The following is a 27,902-nucleotide window of genomic DNA, read 5'->3' as shown; positions in this document are numbered from 1 at the left end:
TGCGGTATTTTCAGGTGACCGTAAATGCAGCGATCACCTGTTACCTGGTTGCATGAAAAGTAACTCAGTCAGCAACAACGGTGACGGATGTAAACGTCTCCGGGTAAAAAGCGACTGAAAACTAGCGTACGAACGTATACGCGAGTAGATAATACATGCACGAACACCGTACGCGGTGAGATTGTTTCGGCGCACGTTGAACAACCACCTCTGAAAGAGTCGCCACTGCGGTCGTGAATTATCAGCGATAACGCGTGCATGCGACTCGGTGTTAGGAGATCGGCGAGTGTGTGTGCGTGCGTTTGAAACCCGCATGTGTTTTGCCACGGCCGTGTCATTATACGGGGGCATACGGTCGTGGCATAGGCGAGCCAAACGGCTGGTGCTCCGAGTTACACGGTAGTCGCGGATAGAATCGTCGCGAGTTAAAATCGAGCGCGAAAAGCGTAGGGGAAAAAAAAAGAAAAAAGGAAAAAGGAAATCGCACGGGGATCGAGGAAAAAAGAATCGCGAAGCCTGCACCGCGGGTGCGAGAAATTCTTCGGATGATATTCGTGGCCCGATTTTCGTCGTCAGCCTCTCGTCGTTCGACTGGATGGAAAGAAGTTCTATTATCGGTCAGTGGGCTGCGCAGTAATTAGCGGAGCGAGGATTGAAGAAGAAAAAAAAACCTTTTTAACGGGACCGCGTCGCGATATTCTCCCATGTCAACGTGCGGTGCATCTATAGTGAGTAGACCGTAGAGTGTTCGTTTGTTGGTTTTTTTGTTTTCTCTCAGTTTTTCGGGAAACGATTTTCGAAAGATCGGCCATGCGGTAAAGTGAACAAGCGTTGTAAACAGAGGAACGCGACGAGGAAGAGAAGGAGTTGCTTTTCTTTGTTCGAATATATTATGCGCCGCGGTCGCAGCTGATTCACTGTACAATGGTTTTCTATTCCATTGCATTTTTTTTTGTTCATTATTATTCAATCTCCGTCGTCCCGCGGTAGTGAATTTATTCCGATGCTCGTACGCCTTGGAAGCAGAAAAACAAAAGATCGCCTCACGCGTAATATCGGAGTTTACGAACTCCGGGATTTCTTTAAGTTTATCAGAAATACGTTCGTCGGACAGCCACATCCCGCAGGATGCGCGATGTCGTAATTATACATTCCGTGCGATGCGACAAAATAGTTATTTTTCCCTCCCTCCCCTCTCCCTCCGATTATTCGCATCGCAGTTCGTTGTGAATTTTTATCGCGAGCACTACACGTTTCAAGGGCTTCTTACTCGCACGTGATGTATATCCTATTCGTATTTCCTATACCTATACCTATACTATATACATATAATAAGCAGGCATTTGTCAAGGTCTCGATATGATAAACGTTTTCAACGCTTATAATTCTGCAAACTCGGTGCCTTCGTAAATTTCGCATGTTCTGTTCAGTTTGCTCCGTAATTTTTACTATCGAGAAAATTTACCATCCCGATAAGAAGATCTACTCGTACGGAATGGAACGAGTGTCCGGATTTTTTTTTTTTTTGTTCTCTCAACTCACGCGGTCCTCCTCGGATTCTTCTTCGGTTTCGAATCGAGCGAAATTTTCCACGGAAATGAAATTTTTTTTCCCTCGGTCTTCGCACTCTCGTAAAATATGATTTTCGCCATTGCGAATAAATTTCCCTTTGTCCGGCAGAAAAGTAGAACCGAATTTTCGCCCGACCAAGTACGTCCCGTATCATCACGTGATTGCACAGGTGTTCGAACAGTTGCGAGCCGATCACGATACGTGAAACCATACGATAGAAATTTATTTTTTTTTATCATCCCGACCGATACTGAAGAATTATTCGCGATTAATGATTCCTATTCTCTGACGTCAGCTACCGTTGTCTACCTTCATTCGCGTAATTTTCACCATAGCGATGATTTCGCGATTTCGTTGCCCTCGTTTTAATCGAACGTTGTATACCGATCGATTTTCTTACATTTATTATTCCGCATATCTGACCACATCCACCGTGGAATTAATACAGCCCTAATTAGACATTTATCGCTTCCACTCAACGTGTGGCGCTTCAATGTGGATAAATTTTGAGTAATTAATCGACGAATTCTTTTTGCTTGAATTTCAGTGAATGGTGTACGAAGAGTTTTTGGGCCGATGGGGCCGGTTCGTGCTAATCGGCGCTGGCGCTGGTGCCGTTTTGATATTCCTGTTGATAATCGCGTGTTTTCTCACGCCCGGATGTCTGGGATACGAATGTGTACGGAAACGTCGTAAGTACGGCTGCGGCCTGCCCTCCGAAACTATGAATGTAAATCTAACGGGTCCCGTAGAATTTCCACGGAAATTCAGGAATGACAAAAGACAAACTTGACGTGACTCAATTTCACGCTGAGGAAGTTTAATTGCCTTCCCGGGGAAATATCCGTTCGCGAACAATTCCGAAGTCTGAAGAAATAATTCCTAGCTTTTATATTTGCATCGACCTCGCGAAGAATCGCGGTGAGGTGAGTTGTTAACGGCAGCGGCACCGGCCCGATGTTGTATAAGGTAATCAGAAATTCCATTCTGGTCCTGATTGCAACTTACCGCACCACCTATAGCTGCTGCGTTCGGGCTTCGTCGGTTCGTAACGGAGTTAATAAAGATAAAAACAAACCGCTGTAAACATCGGTGCGCCTTGTACGCCGAGACCCCGAAGCGAGTCAATTCATAACTTGGACCAAGGTCGGATGTTCGCTACCTCGTAGAAATCTGAATAATAGCGCGATTTTCACTTACATATATTTATGTTTAATTGAATTCTTTTTTACCTCGTCGAAAGATTACCTGACTCGATTTTACTCCTTCCGTAGTATCGTCACGTATTTTATCGGTGTTTTCCAAAGTTCGATCAAAAGTTCGTTTCATTCTCAATCGCTCTGGTTGAATATAATCTTCGTGCGAAGCTCTGAGCCTTGGTTAGTCGCGAGACGTTTGCTTTGCTTCCCGTAGTCAATTGAGCTGTGGCTGTTCAAATATACGGGCAAACGAAATAGCCGTAATGCCGATGATAAACTGCAACGGTCAGGGACTTTTAGCGCCAATGAAAGCATACCCCGAATCGTTGAGTTATCACGTGTGAAGAAAATCGGTAGCCGAAAGATAAAAGATGAAAATACATCGACGAATATTTGTCGCAGGAAAACAGGGGGAAAAGAATGTTCCTCTGAGGTACAACGGGCGGCCAAATGAGAACGTTAAACTTGCAGATGTGAGCTACAGGTCGTGGAGGCTTGGAAGTCTGTACGATAACGGTGAGATAGTCGACTGGGCTGGCTGTATCGCCAGAGAATAAAATAATCGTTTGCCAGAAATTGAAGTGAAACTTGTTTTTTTTTTTTTAGGAAGTATTTGCGAAAACGCCGAGTCTCAGGGCCGAGATTCCCTGAATTCGATCAACGGCACTCTCGAGAGTATGGAAACCGCTTCGACGCTGGTAATTATGACAAAATTTTCCAAAAATTCAGAGTCGTAATTTCGTTTTAAATTAGGCCTCTCAGCGGAAAAATTCGCGTCTTTGAAAACCGCCACATTTCACATTTTCGCCCCGAAAAATATTTCCACGCGCGATTATCGTTTAGCGTGATTAATTTTTGATCGCGTTGTGTCTCGCGTGTGCGAAATAAAAAGGCGATAGAAATAAACGGGGAACGGAGACTTTGAGAAACGGAAGCGTATACAGACGTGATACTAAAAGTTTGAAGAAGATTCGAAGGAGCTCGCAAAGTCAAAGATTCAATTATAAAATTAACAACGTCTAAACGGTCCGGACGACGCTCGACTTCTGTACACCCGTCATAATTATAGAGCCATAGCCAACGCGCCTCACTCACCCGAGGAGTTAACTGAGGCTAGATATTCATCTCGTATATTTAACTAATTGGTTGAACTTACTTTGTAGAGTTTAATTAATGTTGAAAAACAGCAGAAAAAGGACGATAAAATCAAGGAATTCCCGACGGAGCTCACCATGAGCTTGCAGTATCTTCCTGCGAGCGCGGAAAACGCTTTGGGAAAACTCGTTATCGGAATCGAGGTATGGATTCTGTGCGGCGAAAGACTGGCGAAAATTAGCCGACGAACCCGATAATCGAATACATGATTTTTTCCTTCGTTTCCAGGCAGTGGCTAATTTACCTCAGAAGCAATACAACTGCACGTTGGAGCCTTACATGGCTTTGGATATAATAAAACAAACCTGGTCTAACCGGAACGCACAAAAATTGCACAGCTTCAGGACGAGGGGTGTTCGGCACACGGCCAGTCCAATTTACAGAGAAACTTTCGTCGTGGCGGACGTCAAGCCCCAAGAAGTCAAGGCACGTATCAACTGTCTAGCTATTATAGATTATCCATCCGCCGGGGAGGATTATAGACATTACAGACTTGGCAACGCGACGTACATAGCTATGCTCTTGGCAATCCGAGACATCGTGCGATGATACGCTTTTCTCAGATTTCTAAGTGCCTATTATTTATGCGAAATTGTTGGCTCCCCGTTTTGAAGAACGGCGGAATCCGAGAAATGCGGGTCGTTAAGCGATCTCGAGTAGGGAACAAGTGCCCCCTAAATTGATTCTCTATTTTTTGGCCTGCAACGATTATTATTTTCCATTACAGGATTGGGTCGTAGACATCGCCGCTTACGATCACGACAGGTACGCGAATCACACCGAATTGTGTACGCTCAAATTTCCCCTCAAAGATGTCAAGAAGTTATTGACCAGCCCGGAAATTCATTTGCTCAATTACAAAATGAAACGGTCCAACAAGGTATGTAATTTACACCACGCGTGACCTATACACCTGTGATAAGTTTTCGTTACCCTACGAAGCTTCGATCTTCGATCGCAATTTCAGGAATACGGAAACATTTTATTGGGCGTGAGTTATCTACCAACGGCGCAGAGATTGACGATAAAGGTCGTGAGGCTGGCCAATATGAAAATTACCCACACGATACCCAGTCCGAACGAATTCAGTAAGTTTGAGGTGTAGAATTGGGAGCTAAATTGAGGGGGAGCATTTTTCCTCAGGCGACGATTTATTTTCTACGGTGATTCGACGTTCCAGATCCATACGTAAGGATATTGATGCTGAACGGAAAGACGGGTAGAAAAATAAAGAAGAAAAAGACTAAATATGTTCGGGCAACTGCCCAACCGGAATTCAACGAGACTTTAACGTTCGATTTGACCTTTGCTCAACTCGAATCCATTCAATTTCTCGTCGCTGTTTGGAGCAAGGTGATTTATTGCTAAACTGTCGAAAATCATTGGTGCATGTAATACGTGTGTCCGATCACGAGTCAAAATAATTTTCACGTCAACAAGTGTCACGTGTTATTTTTTTTTTTTCAGACTGATATCCCGGAAGAAGGTAACAACGAACACCAAAGCGACAGCGAAGAGTCCATAAATTCCTACAGAAAATCCAAAGATATTTGCATAGGAAAAGTTGCCCTGGGTAAGGGCGCGAGAGGTGTAACGGAGAAGGCCCACTGGTTTTCCGTCCTACAAAATCAGAGAAAAGTCGTCACAGTTTGGCACACCCTCAAGTAGAAGTATAGAAAAAATTATATGTACGCGCGCGCGAACGAACCACAAACAAGTAGTATTACCAAACGAGAAAAATGAGAGAAATAAATTTATTTATTTAAAAAAAAAACCAACGAGATACCGAAACGCGTTTCAGATTCATTTCAATCCACCACGAATGCGAAGTAAACTCGATTTCGTTCCTATGCATAAATTGACCCGTATAGCCGCAAGATTCGAAAAGTAGATTTTCGAACGTCGCGCGTATATCGCCATCTCTAATCGAAGTTTCGATATCCATCGTCAGAGGGCGACTTCCTCGGGCGACTCGGTCCCGACAGCAACATCGTACTTCAGTCTGTTTTGTGACTTGTGAGTGCGTTGTGCGGGTACGGTTCTGTTTTTTGTGTTCCCCCCGTAGTTGTTTCCCTCCGTACGTAGAACCGTGTGATTTTTCCGTTCCGAATACTGGATGTTAACCGTAATGTAAGTACGAACTCTCATCATACAACCGAATCGGCTCGATCTCGCCGTTCCTCGTCGTCTGGAAAATACACATTTTTTTCAATGAATTTATTATCTTGCCGAGTCCACTGAAATAACCTCTGGGCGCATTCCACGTAGGATAATTCGTCCAACTCTTGCCACTTGTTTCCCCATTGTCTAAATCAACGGTCGCCTCGTTCGACCGTTCGAATACCCCAAGAGCCGTTGTTTCCACTCGTCAGAATCTCCCCCGTATTATTTTGTCAGCCTCCCAAATTGCTTAGGAAAAGCCATCGGTGCCGCAGCTCGGTTAATCACCTTCGACGACGGTGTCTTGACCTGTGTTAAACGATACGAAAATCCGTGAATATCGTCGCCCCGTTTGATAACTACCGGTCACGTCAACGGTCCAAGATTAAACTCCAGTATTTTGAACGTTACTGTTTTCGAGCCCGCTCGGCTACCCGTTGCCTTCTCCTCTCCCCTCTGATTGAGACGAAAAAACGTAGACGAAAAAAATGTCGACTACCTGCTCGCATCTAGCCGGTTCTCCTCGGTCTCAGCTCCCAGTCGTCCCTCGTAGCTGAGCCGAGGAGATAAATTCATCCTGGAATTCGTCTCCGAGCCTCGTTTGTTATCATCTTATTCATTTTTTGTTTTCCCATTATCTCTCCACGAGTGGGGAATACGTAGGCTTACACCTGAACGTCGTATCGAGATAATGAGACAACAATCGCTTATCGTAGACGAAAAAAGAAGTGGGGTGCCCAGCAGCCGGTTGTGCGGGTTTATTGACAAAACACTAGAGTCTCGTTTTACTACTCGTCAGAAAGCTTGGTTACGCGTTATCGAAATATCGTTTGGACGAGATTTAAACGCTAGATCGATCCAGGGAAAAACGGGGATTCCCCGATCGCGAGATGAAAAATTGGATGCAGAAATATCTCCGCCGGTCCCATTCGGAGCTTCCTTGACATTCTCCCCGCGTTTCGGGTTTGACGGAGGCTCGTTATTACGTAAAATTGCTAATTTATCTCTCGTCGATTATCGGCAGCTGAGAACAGGTTTTATCGGAGAACAGGATTCGAATCACATCAGACGAATCCAAATTAACATCTGTTATTGCAACGACGATTTACGAGTCGTACCTTTGAAGAGGATATATGTATACATGTATACGTATATTTTCTGAGGTGACGGTTGATTTATGCAAATTATCGATCCTCGTTTACCACGAGTCGTCGTTATTATCCCCCCCCCCCCCCCTCCCTCCGTCCGTCAGTCACCGGCGTACCAATTTTTAATTAGTACAAAAATCGTGAATAATTGATTAACCCGAATTATAAAATCGGTCAAAGATTAGAGTCAAGTTCACAGAGATTCGGAACACCGAATAATCTTAGCGGTTTTCTTTCTCGTCCAGACGCACGTTGGGCGAGATTTTTTCTTTTTCAATTTCCTATGTAGCTTAACTGTAGCTTAATTCCAGTATAGCTAGTCCGATCGTAACGAGCTCGGGAAAATAAATTACACTCCGTAGGTTCGTCTAGTCCGGAGTCTAGACTCGTCTCGACTACGAGACGCACTAAGTAGTTTTCAGATAATCACCAATTTGCTATGTAATTACCCAAATTTAGGAATTATTTCCTGCGGGGGCCACCGTTGCAGTTGTAACTACAGAAATTCAAAGCAGGATCTATCGGAGCAAGTGAAACACACCCGCGAAGTTTTCGTTGTCGTTTATTTTAACACTCGATCGCTGTGCGGCTTGTGCAGCTGAAAAAGGGCAGTCGTCGCATAGCGCTAAAAATTCCTCGCGATCGATTTCCGATGGTGGAAACTCCATACCGTCCGCAAACTATGTACGGTCAACGCGTACGCGTACCGTAACGTCGTCATACGCCGATCGGGCGCAAAAAAGGACAAATTTTCGAACGCGATAAATTATCGTTCGTCCAATGTGGATATCGGAAAATGTAAATAAGGAGCCCGAGATGGATCTCTTGGCGGGGAACGGATGAAACGACGGAATCGAGGGTAATTATTTATATAATAATTTTGTGGGAACGAAAGTTGAATTGGTTAGCCGTAATTGTTTAGAAAAGTAACAGCGTTCACCAGGGCAGATTACACCCCGTCCCCTGTACGGTCGAACCGAGTTCGGCGTGCGTATCGCGGGGAACTCGGTATATTTACCGCTCTCGAGAATTTCGACACTCACTTAATAGCTAATCCGACTCTTCTGCTCTCGTCTTTTCGGAGGCACTTGACTCGTCCACCGAAAAGACGGTATTTAGAATCTAGATACTATGGCCAACGGTCCGAATAAAAATAGCCACGTCGAATATAAATAAAAGTAAAAGGATCTTAAAATACCTAAGAGCATCTCACTCTTCATCTTCTTCTTCTTCTTCTTCGCGTTCGCGTTCAACGAAAATTGACACGCGGTGGGACGAGCCAAAGAACAAATTGTAAGCAGCAGCAGCAGCTGATCCACGTTAAACGATTGATTGTCGTACAACGTCATTTCGTTAAGGTTCTAATTCCCATTAGATTCTACATGCGTAACGATAGCGTTCGGGGTGATTAGAATTAGCACTTGATACGGGGGGGTGTAACGTGCCTCCGATAATCCCATAAATCTAATCCCCTACGTTGCATACGCGTATAAGTTGAGCTAATTGATCGGCGCTCTTCTCATTACTGTACACATTTACGATGTGTACGACGCGTACACCGGGTGATACACGCGTTTCGAACTCATCGATCTCCGGTAACTCGATTCCCGCCAAGTTAACGACCAACGTAATTACGAAGATAAAACGACGAATATCGCGACGATAACGATCGCACTATTAGCGACGTTTAATTGGCTCTTTAACTGTTACCGACTTCGAATGCAAATGGCGACTTTTAGTCGGTTTTCACAATCGCTCGTAGCGGAAGAAACCGCTATGCCATGGGATATACAAGAGAGCGAGGACGATCGTTGCCTACGTCGCTATCATTGTTCATAACGGAGAACGTTAACGCGCTAAATTGAAGACGGCCTCTTTGAAACGGCTCTCCGGAGAGAAAATTCGACCACGAAATCCTTGTCGGATGAACTGTGTGTGAAAATAACAAACAATAATTACAGTTTGATCCGCTGCAGCTATATTGTACAAACTTTCGCGTCGGATCGTTGCCTTCCGACGAGAAAATATATTTCGTATTCCCGTTAAAAACGAAAGATTTCGGTTTCTCCGTTTTCACAAATAATCACCGAATTCGGACCTTATAATTTTGTACAACTTTGGTAGGTTTTGTTTTTCAGAATAGTCAAAATTCACAGACTTTCGACGGGTGAGACGCGAGCAAACCGCCTGAAAAATCGCGAGATGGGAAAAAAATTATCATAACAATCGTTTCCGTGGGTTTTCTACTCTAGTATAACGACAAGAGTATAGAGTATGACATTTCTCACTCCAATTTTTTTATTTTACAAAAATTTCCTCGTTTCGATAAAAACTAAGGGGGGGTAATTTTGCTATCGCGTAGCTCGTTGAAAAATTCGAAAATACTTCGGTAATCATGTAGGTACGTAAAAACCTCCATATACGTACAGTGAGATACCAGGCATCACTACAAGACACTTTGATCGACGGAAAAAAGTCAAGAGGGAATCGAGTTGCACGGCTGTATATACATATATACATATACCGTCGTAGCTACCCGTACGTAATACATGAGAGATGGATACGTCTCGGGTTACGGTGTCTTACGTCAGCCGACTATAATATTTTCTCAGCATCCGATGCACTTCGGCAATATTACCCGGAATTATCGCCACCCGATATCGAACGATAATTTTAGGACCGTCGGCTCTGCGACCTCCGTCTTTTTCTCTGCCGGACGCGAGTGATCGCGAAATTTCTTCCGTCCCTCGTCGCGAGATCCATTTTTTTGGATTCCTCGCGCGTTTTCTCACAGAGCGAATCCGAACAGCCTCCGTACACCGATCGTTTTCCGAACGTGCGTCTTACCCGCGTACGTCTCGTGCAGTCCGCTCAGTTTTCTCTCGGGCTCTAGAAATATAACGTGAAAGGGATTCCTCGAATATATAATATTCATGCATACGTAACTACTGTTCCCATAGAATATACCGCACGTGCAGTACAATCGTGCGACGTGTAACGTTGGCCGTTGCCGCACAGTATTTTTTCGTGGAGACGTATTCTTCCTATCGAATAACAATACGAACGGAAACTTTGAATATACATTTATGATACACCGCGTTACATTCGTAGCTGCTCGCGCTCAAAATTTTCACGGGCAGGGGGCCAGCAGGTAGGAGACGACGTCCGACGTAAAAGTCCTTCGGCGAACGCGGCGGGGAGAAACCCGAAAAAGGGTCGTTCTTCGGCAAGCACCTGCGCGCGTCTCCGTTGACTCAATTTTTCGAAGTGGAAAATACGAGGCACATTCGATCCTTTCAAATTTCGCTCCGACGTGCTTCGCTCTTAGGTATCAACGCGTGTGCGTACCTGTTACCGTCGATTTTCCGAGAAGTCGAAACGTCGCTCCGCGGTGCTACGACGTCACTCTCCGCATTCCCGCGCGCGTACATCGTAGGTAAATTTCAGGGAAATCGGTGAATCGCTTTCGAACTTACGCGTCGCTCAATCACCTGTGGAACGGCGAAGGAGCGGTTCGTTTTTTCGTTTTCCGCCGTATCCGTACCGACTAATACGGATCGCCGTAACGGAGTTAATTTTTCGAAGGACGTCCTCTTCTCGCGCCGCGGCGGGAGATGGATAGATAGATAGAGAAATCTCGTGTGCTCGGCCGCATAAATTACAGCGAAATTCGCCGTAAGGGTCTTCTCGCTCGGATTTCAAGGCGATAATAAAGCCGCCGTTTCGGGCGTACGATTAGTCGGTATCCCGGTAGATCGAACGAAAATTTTGACAAGTTTGGTCCAAGGCTGTCTCGCGCGGGTACCGCTCATAATGTATCGCTGTGTATGTGTTTTTTTTTTTACACAGTCGTACTACGGACTGCAAATCTCGCACAACGAGCGCTGTTGTACCTCGTTCCGAGCGGTGTACATAATGATCGTAATTGCTTCTTTAGAGTCCTCCTGAAACTCTTCCGCTTTTGAACCGGTAACCTCCTTTTCAAAGAACAACTGTGCGTTGAATACCACCTACTCGTCATCCGCGGCCTTGACTGTGATTGCGAAATAGAAAATGGGATGAAATTTTTTCCAATTTTTCTTTTCCATCCTAATGTTACGTACAGTTTTGCCATAGTTATGTTTTTTTTTTTTTTTTTTTGCATTTCGTCCCTAACTTACGCGACGAGGGAAAAAACTCGAGGATACATACTTATGGATACGCGGTGCGATGTATCCGCTTAGGTTATCATCCGAAGGATGCGATATCCATACAGAGTCAGGGAGAATCAACTCGCGAAACCATTAAAACCGCGTGCATTTTATTTATATTTTTTTTTAATAATATTTTCTCTCTGTAATTTTATTCGCTATTCGATCAAAACTTCTTTCATCGCTACTCGTGATTATTACGAAAAAAAATTTTTTTCCATATCTACGCAGGCGTATTTTATTTCGTTCCTTTAATTGTCGTACACAATTCGCGCCGAGATTTTCCGAATTGAAAACGAAATTAATGAGGAATCAAAAAATTGGGCGCCGTAACGATTCTGCACATTAATTTAACATATTACGTCTGGACAGCTCTTCGATCGGCCGCGCCTTTTTATCATAATTTCCAAATTGGGCAAATAAAAGTTTCCTAATATTGACTCGTGCCTTCTTTCGCTTGCCTAAGAACCATTACCTAATCGAATTTTGGGTAAATATATCACATGCGTTATACCGTCTCAACGTACGTAGAAGTTTGTCTAGTTTCCTTTCTTGTCCATCGTTTTTTCTTCTTCCATTTTTTGTCCTTGTATTTTTTTGATGAAAAGCAATTTGAAGAAAAAAAAACAAGATTCACCGCGAACGAACGTCGTATCACAATTAAAATTAGCCGATTCGTAATTTGCTCAGGTATACGTATTGCTCAATTTGTCGAAGTGCATATCGCGAGCACTTCATGTTGTGCTTTTACAAATTGAAAGTGAATAAAAAAAAAGAGGCGTACAGGAGAAAAAAAAATACAAGTTTCATTCCGCGCTCGTGTTAATACAACCGAGAAAATTTTTACGTCGATTTGACGGCTGACGACGAGGAGGAGCTTTTTTTTTTTCATCTTTTGTCCTTTTTTTTTTTCTTTTATTTCAAGTACAGGTACCCACTGTACTGCAGTGTGCTAGACCTAGAAGTACCTTCTCAAAAATTCTCATATACTGCAGCCAACTACACTCTATTTCTTTCACAACGCCGCGTACGCTATACGTATCGGTTTTTCACACTTGACGCGTATTTTATTCCCACCACTTTACATTTAGAAGTATATAATTCAACTTTTTCTTCATTCGTTTTGTCAAACGTATATTCGAGCGTCGTCGAAAGTTCATTCTCACGGAATTGAATCGTTCTTACCTATACAAGCGAATCGATTCGTTGTTTATATGCATCAAATTGTCACCTCTCGTTACCTGATCGATTTATCCTTTCTCCTCGTAAGCGTTACCTGCGATCCACCACCGCGAGCGGAGGCTATGACGGGGGGGTGGTATCCGCCCACGTTCTTCCCTTTGCGATTTATAACTCGTTCGGATGTACGTCGCAGAGAGAGAAGACCGACGGACCGAGCGACGGTATTATAGTTGCCATGCCTACGTGTCTCGCACCCTCGCGCCGCGAATATAACCCACCCGTTCGATATTCTCCTCGCCGCTGCACCGTGTCAAACTCACCCCGATGCCGCGTTATCGTTATCATTGTCGTTACAGTTACTGTTGTCATTATCACGGCGGTGGTCCGGCTCCCGTCCCAGACCAGCGGGGCACACGTCGCGTCATTTCCCATTATTTTGCTTATTCCATTTCTGGAGGCGACAACGCGCGACGCGTATCGCGTGTAGTAAAAATTCTTTCAATTTCAGTCGGACCGCAGATCGTTGGTTATTTATCCGTTTTATTAGAGCGACACGTGCAGCACACGGCGACGCGGCAGCTGCGTTAGAACCCGACGAGTCGATCAACAACCTTCGCAGCGCAACGAGAACTAATTGAGAATTAACCTGATATAAGGTAATTTCAAGTTCGCCGCGTCGGTATAGGCGTCGAGAACGACCTCCGCGGTTCACGAGCTTCCGGTATATTCCGGAACGCTATTTTCTATCACGGTCACTCTTGTGGGTATATCCGATCGCGAGTTACCCCCGTCAAAACTGTAATTTATTACAATACACGTGCCATATAGCCGTGGAGGATATAATGAGGGTTTCCTTGTTATCACGACCATCGACGATACGAGCGACTGGACTTCGGGAAATAGATCGAAATAGTTTTTTTTTTCTTTCGTCAAAAGTTGAATATTCGGTGTCGTGTACACGGGGTCGAAACAACCCCTCGGTGATTACACTACCGTATATCTTCCGTTTTACCTACGGTAATAGTAAAACCGTTTCTAAGATTAAATCTGCGTATTTTCTTAACGTTGCTCGCGCTACTATTAACGCGTCGCTTCGTATGTGTATCTAATGGGAAATTATGGCCCGATATCGCCAGGCACCGAAACTTTACTACCGAAGGTTGTTTGTGTCTCTACACGCCGCTACCAAATATACAAGAGAAACGTGGTTCGCTGCAGTCGGATCAGCTCCTGCTAGCAGTTCATCTCTGCGTTCCTTCAACTCGTACCTCGTGATATCTTAGATCCCCCAAACCGTAACTTTTGAAAAATTGACGTTAGTTACATCGATGAAAAATATAAAGAAAATCCAATCCCTTTGTTTCAGACCGCCGTGGACGCGGTGTCAGAAACAAAGACTCGATAAGTGAGTAAAAAAAAAATATTTGAAAATTGTAGGATAAACGTTAGGGACATCGCACCTTTTGCGGAACATCCGCGGATGGAATAAGCTCTGAGGAATTTAGTCCGCGCGTCGGAAAAAGTCTGAGGAGAAGCGGAGGACGGTCGAGTAGAGGAGTGTAACGCTACAGGGTGCGGTAGGAAGGTACCGGAGGTATCATCAAGCCGCGCTTGCAACCTCGTTCGTTGCTTGCAGGTCGATAATCCACAGGTTTATATTCCGCGCTGCCGCTGCAGTCCTGGTAACCGGCGATCCGTGTTCGCTCTCCGCCTTTCCAGCTCCACGTTTTTCACGCAAAATTCTGGTAAAGCTAGGTGTATATGTGTATCCCACGAATAAACGTAGGTTAGGTAGGTACCCTTCCACCGCACCTATAACGCCGGATTTATTCGGCTGCGACAAATTGTTGAACGAGCTCGACGTGTGTCGCCCTATCGGAAACGGCGTACAACGGGATATACATATTGCCACCAGGTAGCCGTAATCCAGAAGCCGCAGGTACACACACATGGCTTTTTCAATTTTCTAAATTTTTCCAATTCCCTCGATGTGCCATGTGCACGTATCCTCGTGCACGTGTGACAGACGTGCGCGTCCATTTTTCCTACTTTTGACGATTATTTGCAAATTTTACATTTTCCCATTCCGAGGTGGAGAGATGCACGACCCGAGGGACGGAGGGAAAAAGAGAGAAGAGAAAAGAGAAGGAACGCAAACGCCTCGGGGGACGCTCAAAAGAGCGTTCGCTTTTAATAGTTTCCTCGACTTTTTCGTCGAGTTTTACGTTAGCCGCACGTACGTACGTACCTAGGAGGATCTCTCACTCGCGATGCAATAAAGGAGAGTCAACACCGTCGTCGTCGTCGTCGTCGTCGTCGCCTCGGTAGTTTACCTACGTTCTACGGCACCTCAGAACCGTAGGGTAAACCTATAAAGCCATGTTATCTTAGCAGTGCAAACACCTTTGCCGGAGATATCAGATATCGCGCTTCACCTGAAAGGACTTCATTCAGTAATTATATTAATACGATTGCAAAGAGGAGAGAAAATTATTACGCGCAGTTTTTCCCCGTCTTTCGCGTACGTGTGTTATACGCGTCGCGCGACGCCTTCCATGTTTCTCTCAATCTCTTAATCTCTCAATTATTCACATCCGGCGCTAATTGGCAATGCTTCGGAACGGGGAAGCTTTACCTTCTTTCTTCCCCGACTTTTTCGCTCGTGTATTCCAAGTTTTGTTCGGCGGGTGGTGGCGGCGGTTCGGCGCGGTATTCGGCGAAAACGGGACGAGTGAAATTAACTCGCAACTTTTCCCTCGGGAGTCGTCTCAGCGAACTTTACAAGGTCGCGTTGGGACGCGACGATTTACCTGCGTAAAATCGCGATTGAGCTCGTTCTTTGTCTCGGGCCGATCGGACGAGAGTGAAAAGCCGGATATGGGAGCAGAAAATGCAAAATGTGATTAGCAGAGAAAAAAAAAAAAAAACGATTCCACGGAGTCTGTACCGTATCATAATTCACGCGCATCTCTTCGTGACACGCGTGCGTTATTTCAAAGTGGTCGGTACGCGTGCACTACCGGGTAATACAGGAATGCGGATAAAAGAACGTATTATAATACGGCGCGGGGAAAGAAGAGTAATAATTAGCGAAGGTAAAAACAGTTGTAGCCGTTTTCTCCCTGTATCGACGCGGAGTATCTCTAGGCGAAGGAGACCCTTTTTCTTTGTCTCTTTAGCTCCGCGCGTAGCCTTGCTTTGGAATTCTTCGGCTCGGTAATATACGATATTGTAACGCGTATATGGCGAGCGAGCGTACTGCGGAGCACGTATTATAAAGTATAAAGCGCTCTTCCAGAGAGCACACGTGTATCGGCACGTAAGTTTTCAACTACTACGGATGATAACGCCCGTTTAAAGTATAAACTGCATTTTACGAGGATAGGGTGGTCACGCTTCGCGCCGTCCTCCCCGTCTGACGTCCGTATTTTTCGTTGTCGCGCACGACTCGCAAAAAATGGGGAAAAATGACGAAAACGATGGAAACCGGGCGACGCCCGACCGAGGAGGATGAAAAACTGGATTATCTTCCAGTTTCCAAATCGATCGGGGTGAACGGTGAAAATTGAAATGAAAAGGTGAGCGCGCGCGGATCTCGTTATTGAACTTTCCCATCATCGTCGTCAAATCGCCCGGTTGCGGTGAAAGACGACTTTTCTACGTACATGCGGAGATGCATAGGCCGCCGCGCGAATATTATCCTCGTTTTCAGAATCGAGCGAAATGGATGCGGAATCGACGGTACACCGGTTAGCTACTGTAACAATGAGATATGCAAATTCCATTCGGAATACGGGTGTCTATTAAATCATGTCTTCCAACGTGTACGTATATAGCATGTGCAACACACACACACACACACGCGTCGAATGCCTTACCTCTTTCTTCCGTACGTATACACACGGTATACCAACTAAGTTCGTACGTTGGATTCATCGTGACCCAAATAGCGATATAGGATTTCTATTACATATCCATTTACGACGGTTCACTCTCCAAAGTTTTTGCATGTAGGGAAGTCAGATTTACGACCTCGAGCCCCGGCACCGGCCTCGTATCCACGCGGCGCGCGTTTCAATGAAATTCGATATATTCGCGCTAATTGTAAAAATAAGCGTATACGCAACGCACTCTCCTATCCTCGGAAGATCGGACCTGTATACCGCGTGTGTACACAATGTAGGCTAACCACACGTAGCACGGTGGAGAATTATTTCGCGGCCCTGACCCCGCTTTAGGTAAAACGCGAGCCCGTTTAAATGCTCCTGGATTTGCGTTACGTACGTACAACGCTGCCGAGTATCGCGCACGTGCAGCTTCGCGTCCGTTGAGTATGGAATTGAAACAGACGAAACAAAAATGCGAGAAGAAAAAAAGAGTCGAAAGAATCAACGAAGCTCGGTTGTCGCATACCCCAGATTTGACGATCGGCGTGCGCTAAATTTTTCGCTAAATCGTGTAAGCGAAGAATTCCGTTGACGCATGGGAAACACGAGTAGTTGATCGCAGGCGATACGCGGCTCGTGGCGATCGTTTCGACGATCTTCGCGTTCACGGCTAAGGGCAACGACTCCTTTTTTTCGCGCTCGCACAAACGCGACGCGGAAGTCGATCCGAGACAAAGTCGATTAGTCATTCCTTCGAGGAGTACGACGCTCCTTGCGTCGTCTACGCTCTTCTGTCCGCAGTCCCCCGGCGCACGGAGACAAAAGCGAGACGAGCGAAAGAAGTCCGAACTTTCGAAGCGAGAGAGTTTCGGGACTTTTGAAATTTCGTCACCCTCGAAGATTTGCCCCCCCAACGTTGACCAGATATTTTCGGAAATTGCGTTATCTCGTTAACCGACGACCCTGTTTCGCTGGCGCAAAAAAAAAAACAATAAAAAAAAAAAAAACAACAACAACAACCGTCGAGCGCACGCCGAGGGTTGTCCCACGTTGCTACACATTTGTCCGCACAGGTGGATATTAAACGCGATAAAACCCGCGAGCCGAAGACTCAACGGAGCGACGCGAGATACACTCGGCTATCGGGTGATTCCATGTCGAGTAACTCGCTCGTCAGCTGCCGTATAAGTTAGTTTCCTTTTACAGTATCATCTTCGCGATCCCCGTGAAACGCCGTCGAGACACCCGGCATTTTAACAAACCCCCTATAGCGTCTCGCCATCTACTGCACGCCTTGTTTCCTCCGCTCTTTTTTCGTCTATCCACCTTTCCCTTTTTTATCGACACTTTTTTTTTTTTTTTACTCTCCTCCGTTTGACCTCGACGCAGAGCGTCCTCCGTCTATGTGTACTTCGGGTTCCGCGGGGTCCGGTCGCGCGTCGATCGTTAGGATCACCGGGCACGTATCCGGTACGCGACTCTCTCGTGTATCGCGTATACCCGACCCCCGTACTATTTTATACCTTCGTCTACTGTAGATCTTATACCACCGCATACTCGTGTGCACCTCGTACGTAAATACCTATTCCGTTCGGAGTGGTCTGATGTGATGAGAAAAAGACTTTCCTTTTTTTTCGGACCATCATATAGATATGGTACATATATGATATGCAATAAATATGTACACCGTTATGTAGATAGACATGCATTCTGTGCCAAATTGATGTCTTCATTAGCGAAAAATTTATCAGAAACGCTGAGAGTGTTGCTTGTATTATATTAGATGTTTGTTACATATATGGTTCGAAATTATATTTATACACACGTAGAGAGGAAGGGATAGTTGCACGGAGCACATCGTGTGTGTACGTTTACAATATCTGTACACGCATCTGTGTATTTCTTATAGCCGGTGCAAGTGAGTCTCTCCGCGCCGGAGACCGGCTATTATATTCAGTAGGCTAGGTCACCGACTCTCTCACGCTCTCTTTGCCAAAGTGAATAGAAAAGAATGGAAAAGGGTCTAAAGTTACTCGACCGGAGATCGCGCCGCGAGTCGATCCCACCGCGACCGATTCGCTCAATTTTCAATTTGCATATTAGCCGATTTTTTGTTATTTTCTCCTTCTTCCTTTTTCTTCTTCTCCGTCGGTTGAATAAATTTTCCAGTTATCGGACGCGATACCGCGTGTTACCGCGATACGTAGTATATCCACGTATAGTATCGACGTATCGTTCGCATCTTATCTGTACGCGATGATTGCAGAGATCGATAAAAAAAAAAAAAAGTCGTACACAGATACACAGGTACGCGCATCTTGTTCGGTTTTAAAAAGCTGCACGGTCTAGGTCACGGTTTTTTTCAAAGATATTACAAAATCGGCGGAAATAAATCTTAGACTTTGGAATATAAGTGCATACGTATAATATATCTACCGATTCCGCGGTGATAACGATATTCTCGTGGCGAAAATTGGCGATTTCCTCTTTTCTTACGTGATCGTGCGTTCGATCGATGAATTTACGATCGCCTTCGCCCTATTTATCTCCGAAATCTTATCGGTTAATCTTGACCGTGTATAATTCTCGGTACACGCGTAAATTATCGTGATAATAATGTAACGACGATTATTTCGAAGCGTTCGCGAACGAGGGGGGGGGGGGGGGGGGGGACAGTTTCAGCTTCCATATCGTACAAAGTCGTACGGCGTTGAGAAAATGAGGATGAAAAATAATTCGTCCCAACCGGTAAGACGCGCGCAAACACTGGATGCCTAACGTAGTCGGCAGAAATAAAAGCGTTGCACACGATCGGCCGCACCTCTGATGGCCCGTCGCTTATATGCTCGATTTCAAGGGTATTCTTATATTATTTTTGCACGTGTGTATACGTTTGTCAATTGTACACATGTATATTCCGGCATAGATCGATGGGTTACGGCGCAGAGTTACGTAAGTTATTATATATATTGATTTTTACATGTACGTATACGTCAATTATCATCGTCGTATATATATACATAAGAAGCTCATCCGCTAGACGAGGATCGAGCTATTATTTGATCCGGTGAATCGAATAATCGGCGCTAATATATTTTCGATCGATAAATTAACGATATGCGATGCACCATTTCGCAATAAGGACATATCCCGTCCGCGGGTATAACGTGACTCACGTGTATTTTTTTTTTAAGTATACATGTATGAAAAAATACACGCCTCACCTTCGTCTCGCTGGAGTTTGGAGCGAGGAGAGAATTTCGTCGCGCGAAACAAGAAAGAAAGAAAGAAAGAAAGATATGAATTCAAACAGGGTGGAAGAACGAGGGAATGATGAAGAAACGGAAAGGAGGCTAAGTTAACACGGACGAAGCGGGGCGGGTCGCTAAATAATAAACCAGGACCGGTGTGGGCGAACAGGATATATTAATATAAATTCCTTCGAGATTCTTCGCGATTGTCTGCCGTTGCTGTATTTGCCCGTTACACACAGCGGCTCCCGCTGCTGCAGCCGAGTAGCTTAAGGGAAAGTTAGGCGCATTGTCAGATTTTTCTGCATACCTATACCGCGAACGTTGACGCTGATACCGTGCGCCGGTGTATAACGGAATAATGCGATTCCTCAGCTACCTTTAAGTTTCGCACTCGCATATTCGCTGATTACGCTCGTTCGTTTTTAATATTCAAACAGAGGACTGTAAGCCGCCGCGTATCGCGTCGATAAATCATCATCGTCGTCGCATATTCCGCGTTCGCCCGGCTTATCGCTCCACACGACGGAGATAACGAGATAGCGCAGACACGACTGTAATATCATTTAAATTGATGTAACAATGGCGATAAAATTAATATTATAGTTACGTGCAGTAAAAAAAAATTTTTTACTAAAAATACCACGGACGTGATGATTTGTTTTTTTTTTCTTTACGCTCGGTCGGCAAACGTATCCGACGAAGAAAATCGGTTTTCTTTGCGAAAATCGAATCTTTCGAGGGAATAATTATAGAACCGTTTGCTTTCGTTCCCACAAATCTCTTTAAGTTCGACCCGGTTTAATTGGGTGTTTAAAACGCGTATAGGTCTATGTAACGCGAGATTTACGTGCCGCGGCGTGTACAGCCGAGAGCCGCCGAGTATAACGAATGATGTTCGAGTACACCGCGATCTCGATGATTTGTTTTATTCGAAACCGGTGCAATCCACGCGACACGGTTCATCAGCTCTCGGCGAAATTTATTTTTAGGCCAAACTTACTCGAGAATACACCTAGCGCAGATCCGCGCTACCCGTGAAATTTCTTTTTCAGCGTTACGTTGTATACGTACGTACGTACGTGCATTATCTACAAACTTAAGCGGTATTCACCTACGTGTTCGCTCGATTTATTTCCGGATCATCAAAATCTTCGATCGGTATTACCGCATCCGATAAAAACTACAGCCGCCGGAAATCGATACTCCGATTTTATCATTGGAGCCAAAAAAAAAAAACAGTCAGCGTTTCGTTCCGATATTTTTGCGCGCACTCGTTTAATTGGTAAAATTGAACGAATGAATGAATAAAACCTCGTTATACCTCGATGGAGAAAGTGATCTTCGAGGGTGATCCGAATTCTTCTCATCGTATTCGCTGTTATTGCAAATGAGAAAATATTCGACAGCTTCAATTCCATCGCACGCGGAACGTTATAATAACATCGTCTCGTACGTATCGATTTCGTGCTTTTCGTTGCACACCGGGCGAGTCGGTATAGCCGTTTGTCTGGGAGTTTCGAAGCCCTGCACCGTACACACGTGTACAACGGTGTATAAACGGAAAATTTTCACGAACGTTTGCCGATCGCAGTGTAACAATTAACTCCTCATACCGACGTTGATTTTAGCTCGGGGATCTGTTCGAATCGGACTTTCGCGTCCGATTGGAAACGATTCGCCGCAGTCGCGCGTCGCGATTAACACCGATCCGCAGAAATCGTTTGCACAATTTTCACCCGAGAATCGATTTTTCACGATCGTCTTCCGGACCAGGCGAACCGGTGAACGATAATTTTTGTTTCTCTTTTCTCTCGATGCGGCCCACGAGAGGTGGACCGACGGTCGATTATCTCGCGCCATCAGAAACGATCGTTTCGAACCCCGTATTCGTCGACGCGTTATTGTTGCGATGGAACGCAAGAAAAAATAATAAGGAATGAAAAAAAAAAAAACGAATCGCAGAAATTGAAATGACACTATTAAAATACCTCGGCACGTTCTGCATAAATTATTATTTCTCGTTTCGCTAGTTTTACTCGCCTATATTTTTGTCAAAACCACAACCTTCGGGCTCAGGATTGCGTCGTGTCCGACCGCACTTTGCTCGATTGCGTAACGACGTTTTTCTCTTTTATATTCGCATCGCCATATATTTATATACATACCTATACGTGTGCCACGAGTAAGCACACCTATATGTGTGCAGATCTAATACACGTACCCGTACGTCTGTCCATATAACCACTCCCATGTCTCATATATGTACAGCGAAGTGCAAGACGTCGCCGCACCGAGTGTACAACAAAATAATGACATATGCGTAATTCTTTTAATTGATAGAAGAAAATAAAAAAACAAATCTCTTTCCGCACGCAACAGCATTTCGGATGTATGCATTTTGTCGCTTTGTTTTTTTCATTACGCACGTCCCTCGATCGAACTTTTATCGTTATCTTATTGCGATCGTTTACTCATTTCGTTGTTCTCTCTCCGTAATTGTTGCAGAAAGTGATGTGAAGGACGAGGGAGCGCGCTCCTGCGAGAGGATGAAACCCTGACAAGAAATTATTTTCTTTGATCTGCTCCCCGAACCCTCAGACGATCGTCCGCCATGATGGATCCTCCGCTTACCAGCAAAGTTATTCGTGCTCCGAGCCTGAAAAGGGGCCAGGAAAACGTCAGGATTCAAGATCGGGTGAGTCGCACAAAAAGGTTTCAACGCGGTTCTTAATCTGCTCAAGTTCCGGGCTAATATTTCCGCCATCCCCTCGATCGAATACGTTTCGCTTTTCCTCCGAATCGATTCGAATCCCTCGCCGCTGGATGAAATAATGGATACAAGCAAATCGTTCGTTCGTGCAAGGGACCGATTCGAACCGCTGTGTACACGTCTAGTCCCCGTTTAACCCGATCGGTCGCCTCGACTCAACTGAAGTTGATTGAATTCAAAGTTGATTGACTTTCGCTCGCTAGCTTTAAAAGCAGTTTCGGACGTTGATCGAATTACCTTTTGACAAATTTCAAAGAATTCGAGGGCGAAAATTTCGCCGAGAGGTTTCGTCGCTCCTCTCGTCACTCGATTCCTTACCCGTCGTCTACGACACGTCTGAGAGGAGTAGGTAAATCAAATGACAAATATTCGACGCTTAAATTTTTCAGACAAGTTTTCAATATCTCGAAAATTCAAGACGAGAAAATCGTAGCACACTATCTACTCGTTGGCGATGGTAGTTTAGATTCGACGTCGATAATGACGAGCTCTGCGAGAACGAGCGAACTAAAACTAACTCGACGGGAAAAAAAAAGGGTCAACGAGTTGTAGGTAACTTACTTATCTTCGTAATTTATTCGCTTCTCCGTTTACGACGATCGCTCCTAGATCTCGTCGTCGTTTAGGACGGTAAAATAGATTTCTGCAGCAGAAAAATATTGAGAAAATTTTTTGATCTCGCAACTCCGCGTGAGAAAATTCCGTTTTAATCGCGATCTACGTCAAATCAACGTCCGTACGTGTATCTTGTTCGACTTATTTCACAGTTTGACATTTTTCTTTTCATCCTATGATTACTATTCAAAATTATTCCTCGACATTTTTGCGGTCTCACGAGTGTCTGGTAAACGTCTACCGGGAGAGGATATTTCAATTGAATTAAATGAAGATTTCAATCTTTCTCCTCGTGTCTATTATACCGTACAGAAGAGACGCCACGTTACACGAATTACAAGCGAACAATCGGCTTGATTAGCATTCTCCATTTTTTTTCTCTCCTTTTTGCGGCGGTAGATACTTTCTTTTTCTTTCACGATAATATAGCCGTACGATTTGTTAATTCCGAAATCAAACGGCCCCGTCGTTCGAGCAGAGGCTGGTTGTTCATCGGGCCAAACTGAAAACTGTTCACTTTTTTCTAGTTGAAATAATCTGCTAAAACGTCCGTTGTGGGTAACATTGATAGATATCTTTGCACGCCGCGTATACTTATTGTATAGGAAATTATTTCATCCGTTAAAAATATAATCGTATAACGACATGCGGAGATTGTGTCATCGGCACATGCAGAGTAAACGTACAGCACATAGCTGGTATATATTTATTTTGATGCTATATGTAGTATGTACAGTTGAGTAAGGAACGAGGTAATATGTTTGCAAACATTCTTGCTATTGACAGCCGTCGTAGAGATAGGCGAATATCTGTAAGAGAGCAGGTTTCCTGTAGCTACGAATATAGCTGGTATATATGTGTATATTATAGTTGTATGTATTACATAATATTTGCACAACATGCCGTGCTCGAGATGAACTGTACTGTCAAATTTTTATAAAAATATCCTTGACTAGGCATGGGTATATAGGTATATGAATAACGTGGTAAGTTCATTTGGTCCATATTACCGCGTAGGCGGCAACTACATGCCAAGGAATTAGAACACAACTAGTATGTGGACTTTATATGATCATGTGTATTAGGGTGGGTTGAAAAACAATTTTTTTTTTATTTATTTTCTTAGCATGGGGGCAGAATTTGTACCTTGTAAAAAAAGAAAATTTTGCATATGTGGAAAAAATTTTTTACTCGATGTTTTGAGGTAGCCCACTCGTTTTTTGAATGAATAATTAAGCAAGTGGGGTACTTCCAGCAAAAAGATTTTTGTTTTGGTCAAAAATCATAGAAAATAGTTAAAAATCGTCGATTGTGATTGTTTTTTACTCGTTCACTGTTCAAAATTTTTTTCCTATTATTTTTGTAATTCAAGTATAACATCAAAAAATGACATGCTCTTTTTTTGACTTGAAATTGAAGTTAAGTTGGGGAGCCCGAGCTTTGCTGGAGTCAGCGTAGCCACGGGCGCGCGGTTTGTTGTGGGGCGTCACCTCTGCTCAGCCCTGAAGGTGACGTCTCACAACAAAGCGCTACGCTGCTGGCTACGCTGACTCCAACAAAGCTCGGGCTTGCTGGTAATTTGAGGAATTCGAATATTTCGACCCATGCCTGGATTGCGAAGAATCAAAGTGGGTCTACGACTAAAACCAATCGATATGTCTTAATTTCTCTGCTCCCAACAGCGAATAATTGGTGATTACTCGATCGATTGCATGAGTAGATGATTTTGGCTTTCAGATTTGGATTCCTGAGCTAATTAGATGTGAGATTACTTTTGAAGAACCAAAAAAAAATTCGATTTTTGGGCAAAAAGTAAAGTAGTTTAAAAATTGATTGTATTACACTTTTCTTGCGTATTTTGAGCTCAGGAATCCGAATCTGGAAGAAAAATTGATCTATCTCTAAAATTGACCGAGTTATCGCCAATTTTCAACTTTTTGGGGTCAAAAATAAAAAGTTGATTTTTTAGTCTATATTAATGTAATTTGAGCTCAGGAATCTGAATCCGAAAGAAAAATTGATCTATCTCCAAAAATGACCGAGTTATCCCCATTTTTTCACATTTTTTGGCATAAATTTGAGGATATCTCGGAGGGAAAAAATCGTAGCTCAATTTGGACAACGGATTCGTGTTCCTGAGGTCAAAATACATTAGAAAAGTGCCATACGATCAATTTTAAAAAATAAAAATTTTTCGTCAAAATTTGAGATTTTTCCAAGGGGTACCCCTTACGATTTTTTCAAATTTTGACCAAAAATTTTTATTTTTTAAAATCGATCGTATGGCACTTTTCTTATGTATTTTGACCTCAGGAACACGAATCCGTTGTCCAAATTGAGCTACGATTTTTTCCCTTCGAGATATCTCCATTTTTATGGTAAAAAATGTGAAAAAATGGGGATAACTCGGTCATTTTTGCAGATAGATCAATTTTTCTTTCGGATTCAGATTCCTGAGCTCAAATTACATTAATATAGACTAAAAAATCAATTTTTTATTTTTGGCCCCAAAAAGCTGAAAATTGGCGATAACTCGGTTAATTTTAAAGATAGGTCAATTTTTCTTCCAGATTCGGATTCCTGAGATCAAAATACGTTAGAAAAGCATATTAACCCCAATTAAAACAATGATTTCTTTTTTGCTCAAAAATCGATTTTTCTTTTGGTTCTTCAAGAGTAATCTCACATATAATCAGCTCAGGAATTCAAATCTGAAAGCCAAAATCAGCTACTCATGCAATCGATCGAGTAATCATAAGTTGGAAAAAATTTTATTGCCTGAAGTACCCCACTTGATTAATTATTTATTCAAAAAACGAGTGGGCTACCTCAAAATATTAAGTAAAAAATTTTTTCCACGTTCGAAAAATTTTCTTCTTTCATAAGATACAAATTCTGCCTCCATGCTAAGAAAATAAAAGGAAAAAAAAAATTTTCAACACGAATCCGTCGAGTAAATTGAGTTATGAATTTTTCCCATTGAGATATCCTTAATGTTTCACTTTTTTGATCGATAAATTGAAGATAACTTGATGAATTTCATAGACAGATCAATGAGGACGAGCACGAAATGAAAAATGTTCATCTGACATCAGAACTGGTTTCTTTAAACAATGGAAACACACGGAAAATATGTGTAGTTACAATCATTTTCACGTATATTAAATATCAAAAATTCTTTTTTTATATCATAGAATTTTCTACCTACAGCATGAAATTGCCAGAAAAGTTACTTTTTGCAAACTGCACGAAATCAATTACCTGCAGCGACGCGTACTGCATCACCTCCGACATTTTATACGTTGATCGTTTTTCCATGTTTCCCATCACACAAATATCCCGAAAACGAATATCACCGTTGCATAATTTACGCGATATAAATTCTCTATCGAATCACGTCCCTGCAGAGGTTATAAGAAATTCACGTGTCGCGAAATTTAAAAATTTCGCGATGATCGCTGCACCCGCGAATCCCGACCTCGCATCTGCAGACTCTCCGCTCAGGATATACCTATATTCTATCCACGAAATATACATAGCTCCCGAGTAGGTAACTAGTTTTTTATCATTATTCAATAAACTTCCTCGCCGCGCTCGTTTTTATCATTTAAGCCGTATAATCCATGTATATTCGCGCATTAAAGTTGCACGGCTTTACGTTAAATATGCATGAGTCGCTACGCAGTTTGTTTCTTCCTATCGCTCATGTATACGTATACCTGTGCACACGTACCGGGTGGTGAAAATTTCATCACTAAAATTTCATCACTAAAATCGAAAAACCCTGAAAAAAAATTCCGAAAAATCGTCAGTAGGAACACTGCGCGCCGTCAGCCTGCGGAATAATTAGTTGGTCGTTTACGGAAATCCAAAAAAATTTATTCACAACCAGAGAAAATGAAAGAGGAAATGGAGAAGCAAAAATCTCGATTCTCGTATCGGTGCAGCCACACGTAACTTCAACACACTGGAGGAGGAGCTGTCGCTTTTGTTTTTAGTCAGGCGTGCAGTAGCTACGGGAGATTTTAATTTGATAAGCATTTTAGTGTAATCCTCGTCGAGTTACACGGTTCTAACTCGTACTTGCATTTATCCGACATTTTACCCCACTCGGCTGATTCCTAGCTAGAAAATTTCACTCGCGCGCGTATCAATCCAGCGTCAAACGAGAGGACGATTTCTCTCTCTCTCTTTCTCGATCTCGTCATACCCTTCAAAATTTGTTTTTTTTTCACAAGGTTGACGACCCTTTCGATTCGCAATATCTGCTTAGTTGCTAGTGCAGCTTGCGGACGATAACACTCATGTATCACAAGGTCTACAACCCGACGGTAGTTACAAACGAGCCACGCCTCGTATTATAATTACTTAGACCGGGGGGCTCTGACGCACCCCGTCAAACTTGGGGTGAGATATCTCCCCCCACGTTTTCCCCACGGAAACCGGCCGCTAACAGCCCTAGGAAAAAAAGACCACAGACCGCACGCGATGTAACGAAATTATCATCCGTATATGCACACACATCGAGCGAAGTTTAGCGGAACGAAAATTCATATCTCGTCGAGGACGGATCAATGGACATCGCATCAGTTCGTCCGTGAAAGGAAACCGAACGACGAAAAATAAGAGGGGGAAAGAAGCGTAAAAAGTAAAAAGAAAAAGAAAAGGTGGGATATGAGGTAGTGGGATGAAAAGGGACTCCGTTGTTCCAGTGACCCTTGATCCCGCGGGGTATGTATACTGTACAGTAAATCGTGCATTATACAGTTA

General features: G+C 43.7%; 2 protein-coding genes across 11 annotated transcripts in view; both read left to right on the top strand.

Annotated features, from left to right (window-relative positions):
* Positions 1-266: 266 nt before the first annotated feature.
* Positions 267-5,700, top strand: LOC105683822 (synaptotagmin-2). Of its 5 annotated transcripts, none has more exons than XM_012396736.3 (10): positions 267-728; positions 2,120-2,264; positions 3,174-3,287; positions 3,378-3,469; positions 3,962-4,069; positions 4,155-4,352; positions 4,654-4,806; positions 4,894-5,014; positions 5,107-5,279; positions 5,394-5,700. In XM_012396736.3, the coding sequence occupies exons 2-10, from the start codon at positions 2,123-2,125 to the stop codon at positions 5,592-5,594; spliced, it is 1,302 nt and encodes a 433-aa protein (XP_012252159.2). In that variant the 5' UTR covers positions 267-728; positions 2,120-2,122; the 3' UTR covers positions 5,595-5,700. The 5 variants fall into 5 exon arrangements, with proteins under 5 accessions (XP_012252159.2, XP_048504819.1, XP_012252158.2 ...); XM_048648862.1 differs by having other exon boundaries at positions 268-617; positions 3,935-4,069; XM_012396735.3 differs by having other exon boundaries at positions 269-728; positions 3,959-4,069.
* A 198-nt stretch (positions 5,701-5,898) lies between these two features.
* Positions 5,899-27,902, top strand: part of LOC105683743 (mitogen-activated protein kinase-binding protein 1) — a 55,487-nt gene continuing 33,483 nt past the window's right edge. For 2 of the 6 annotated variants that reach the window (XM_012396570.3, XM_012396562.3), the window contains exons 1-3: positions 5,925-6,056; positions 13,973-14,011; positions 22,253-22,442. In XM_012396570.3, coding sequence (XP_012251993.1) covers positions 22,359-22,442 — 84 coding nt within the window. In that variant the 5' untranslated portion in view covers positions 5,925-6,056; positions 13,973-14,011; positions 22,253-22,358. Of the gene's footprint in view, positions 6,057-13,972; positions 14,012-22,252; positions 22,443-27,902 lie in introns of all 6 variants that reach the window. The other 4 variants (XM_025746723.2, XM_012396571.3, XM_012396569.3 and 1 more) reach the window with 4 other exon arrangements.

Source organism: Athalia rosae, chromosome 1 (assembly GCF_917208135.1).
Source record: "Athalia rosae chromosome 1, iyAthRosa1.1, whole genome shotgun sequence".
NCBI classification, from domain to species: Eukaryota; Metazoa; Arthropoda; class Insecta; order Hymenoptera; family Athaliidae; genus Athalia; species Athalia rosae.
This window is presented reverse-complemented; position numbering and strand designations above follow the sequence as displayed.